A 3,699-nucleotide genomic window follows, 5' to 3' on the forward strand; every position below is an offset into this window, starting at 1 on the left:
TGCAACCGAGGCATGTGCCCTTGACCCAGGAATCAGGAATCTAACTTGAGACCCTTTGGTCCCCAGGCTGGCACTCTAACCACTGAACTGACCAGGGCAATTCCTGGACCTCTTAAGCCAGCCTTATATATACCATGTACTTAATAATCATAAATTTCGAGAAGCAAGAGCTGGTTCATGCTTCAAACCATGGCCTCTCCCATCTGTCCCACGTCTTTTCTTTGGTGACCTTTCGGCCTGCTTGTCCCTCTCACTGTTAAGTGTTGGCCCTGTCTCGCTCACCTCAGTCCCATCCAGCTACTTTTCTGTCGGTGCATTTTTTTCTATTTTCTACCTTTATGGATCTTATCTTAATTCAGCCATGCTGTTCTGAGCAAACCCCATAACCTTAAGTAGGTAGGAATTCTGCACCCTAGACTTGGCCAAGTCTAGAAAGATCCCAACGGAGCCCCTACACAGTCACACAGCTGTAAGCCAGCCATGGGGATCCAAGTAAGCTCCTTAGAAAACTTTGGTACATTACTGATTTAATTTCCTTAAAGTAGAAAACAGAATCCAAGCTTTAGGCTCCCAAAGTGGTGTTTCTAAAAAATGATTCACAATACTTGCAATTTTAGGATCTTTATTGACTGTCCACGTATGTAATGCACATTAGTGCTAAACAGACGAAGAAGGCAGGGGGTGTGAGATATAAAAACCAGTTAATAGCTTTCCTCTTTCCCCTCCGCTTTTTCATTTGCCTTTTCTGTCATAATCTCTTCTCTCTGTTTGAGGATGCAGGAGGTGGCATGTCGCTAGAAGGGAAATTGGGGAAATAGGAAGGCAGCGGGGGCCGGTACATGGCGGGGGGAGCGAAAGGCATGGGTATGTTGAGGAATGGGTGGGTCCTCGGGGGCCCGGGGGGCATGAAGCACGGGGGCCCGCTGGCGAGCCAACCTAAACGGGCGACACCGGGGGGCACGGTGATGGGCCTGGGCCAGTTATCCACGGCGTGCCACGGGCCTCCGGGCGGGAAAGACACCTGAGCCAGCCCGTCGTTGCCAGGCAGCCTCAGGTTCCCGGGGGACAGCTCCATCATCACCCCTGATCTAATAGCGGGGACAGGTGGGGCGCCTCTTAATTCTGGGCCCCCGAGTGGAAAGAACCCTTGACCTCGTGGCCAAGCCCCGTGGAACTTGGCTTTACTGCCACCTCTGTCCCCGCCCTCGCTGCTCACCCCTGCGCCCTGTATCATCCGCGAGGGAGGGCCGCCGGGGAATTTGGGGGACACATTCGTAGAATCGTGTCCCCTCTGCCTCCAGCCTGCCAGCCCCTCTGAGCTATTGGCTTCTGCCGTTGCGGGGGACTCTTTCGCAGCAGCAGGTTGTGGCCCCTGGGGGAGCTTGAGGGCTCGCGGGCTGTCCACAGGCATGCAGGAGACGCTTCTGTCCCTGTTCCAGGGGCCCTTCAGCGGCTCTCTTCCCAGGTCGGGCGGCACGTAGAAGGGGCGCCGCAAGGGCAGCCGCGGTTTGCCCCAGGTCGCCGCGCGGTCCCGCGTGGCCCCGGAGCACTGCCCGGGCGCGGGGGGCCGCGCTGCCCTTGTCGCGTCTTCATCCACAGCTGTGGGTACCCGTGAAGGGGCCTTCCCTCCGAGGCTTGCAAAAATAGAAAGAAACGAGTTAATGAACACGCAACCGCAGCAGCTGGGAAACACCTCGACGTAAGCGATGGATGGATCGCGCTGGGGGCCACGGGGTGGGGGGAGAGGGGGAGGGTTAGAGCCCCGTGTCCTCCTATGTGGAGCCGGGACACACTCCGTCAAGTCACTTGCCCTTTATCAGGGGACCCCTTTGGCACCAGGCTATGGGGTGACCCTTCATGCCTGCCCTGTGCCCTCCCCCCACGTCCTCAGGCAGCAAGGGAGACTAGGAGAAGACCCAGATGGCGTCCCTAAGGGCCACCGTGTGCAGGGACGCTCTTTCCATCCCAGCAGGACCAATGACCCCCTCAAGCCAGCATTCAGGTCCCGGCAGGGCATGTTCGGGAAAGTCTTGCGAGGGGAACACTTCTTTGCCTCCAGGGAAGTCGAAGTTACGTCGAACACCCTGTTTGTTGCTCCTCATGAAGCCTCATTCAAAGCTTACACGGAATTTTGGTAATATGTTGTTTCAAATCGATCCACATACACCCTAGAGTATGAATTTCCTCGGGTTTAAACCCCACTGTTCAGACTAAGGCCTTACAACTTCTGTTTCGAAATGACGTTTCCAAATCGCCACCCTTCAAACCAGTAGCCTTAGGCCCCGAGCTCCTGCCCTTCTGGCATTCGGGATCTTCTCCGGCATCCCTTCAACCCTCCTGTCCCTGTCCCACTGCCCCCGCAGAGCAATTCGGTTGTCCTCAGCCCTGTACTTACACGTTGCCACCACAAGCCATGGAGCGACTCGATCAGGGGGGCCCGCGGTGGACGGGGACCCGCCGCAGGCCAGCGGTGCGGAGCCACACGGCCTGCCTCCGCCTTCCAGCAGCCTGGCAACTCCAGTGAGGCCGGGGACCAACTGCTTTGTTCTAGGCTTGGCGTTCTCTGCCGGAGGTGACCGGTTGCTAGGTAACAGGGAGAGAAATGACTGGGGGGGGGGGAATAAATCTGTGACACTCCTTTGAAGCTAAATGTCGCATTCTTTTTTGTACAGTAGTAGGTAGGTGGTAAGGATAACCAGTCCCTTAACCAGGTTGCAGGCCAGCTGGAAAGACAAATCGTTTCAAGGTTTTAGAAAAACCATGGAGGCATGATCCTTTATTAAGAGTTATTTCCAGCCCGGCTGGCGTGGCTCAGCGGTTGAGCGTCCACCTAGGATCCAGGCGATCGGGGTTCGATTCCCGGTCAGGGCACAGGCCCGGGTTGCGGGCTCCATCCCCAGCAGGGGGCGCGCAGGAGGCTGCCGATCAATGACTCTCATCATGGATGTTTCTCTCTCTCTCTCTCCCTCTCCTTTCCTCTCTCTGAAATCAATAAAGACATATTAAAAAAAAAAAAAAGTTATTTCCGGAGTTTCCCTTAGGCAAGGAAGTTGTTATGTTTCTTCTTCGAGTTTGGAAATACAAACATTGAGCACACTTCCATGGCTCATCTTCTCATTTAAACTTCCACTTTGGGGACGCCTATTATTATGTGTGGGGAACAGAGATTTCGGGGGTTAAGTTACTTTTTTTATTTCTTAAATATATCTTTATTGATTTCAGAGAGAGGAAGGGAGAGGGAGAGAAGAGATAGAAACGTCAATGATGAGAGTCATTGATGGGCTGCCTCCTGCAGGCCCCCGACTGGACATGGAGCCCACAACCCGGGCCTGTGCCCTGACCGGGAATCGAACCCTGATCGCCTGGATCCTAGGTCGATGCTCAACCACTGAGCCACGCCCGGCCGGGCCAAGTTACTTCTTAACCCGAGTCTCTCATGAGATATGAAACAAAATAACACTATAAAAAATCCATTGAAGAATCATATCGGCTTTTATTTTTTATTTTTGTTTTTTAAATATATCTTTATTGATTTCAAACAGAGGGAAGGCGAGGGAGAGAGAGAGACAGAAACATCAGTGATGAGAGAGTCATTGACAGAGCCCACAACCCGGGCCTGTGCCCTGACCGGGAATCGAACCCCGATCGCCTGGACCCTAGGTCGAGGCTCAACCGCTGAGCCACGCCCGGCTGGGCTGG

General features: G+C 54.3%; 1 protein-coding gene across 1 annotated transcript; it reads right to left on the bottom strand.

Moving 5' to 3' along the window:
- Positions 1-607: 607 nt before the first annotated feature.
- On the bottom strand, positions 608-2,549 carry PRR32 (proline rich 32). Its single transcript, XM_081126059.1, has 2 exons — positions 2,396-2,549; positions 608-1,634 (listed from the first exon to the last, which is right to left on the bottom strand). Exons 1-2 carry the CDS (start codon positions 2,413-2,415, stop codon positions 749-751), a joined length of 906 nt encoding a protein of 301 aa, XP_080982185.1. The 5' UTR covers positions 2,416-2,549; the 3' UTR covers positions 608-748.
- Positions 2,550-3,699: the final 1,150 nt, after the last annotated feature.

Source organism: Miniopterus schreibersii (assembly GCF_964146895.1).
Source record: "Miniopterus schreibersii genome assembly, chromosome: X".
NCBI classification, from domain to species: Eukaryota; Metazoa; Chordata; class Mammalia; order Chiroptera; family Miniopteridae; genus Miniopterus; species Miniopterus schreibersii.

Coding starts and splice junctions, on each gene's coding strand:
- PRR32 (XM_081126059.1), bottom strand. CDS start 2,415: ATGGCTTGTGGTGGCAACGT. Junction 1,635..2,395: donor ATGGCTTGTGGTGGCAACGT/GTAAGTACAGGG, acceptor TATTTTTGCAAG/CCTCGGAGGGAAGGCCCCTT.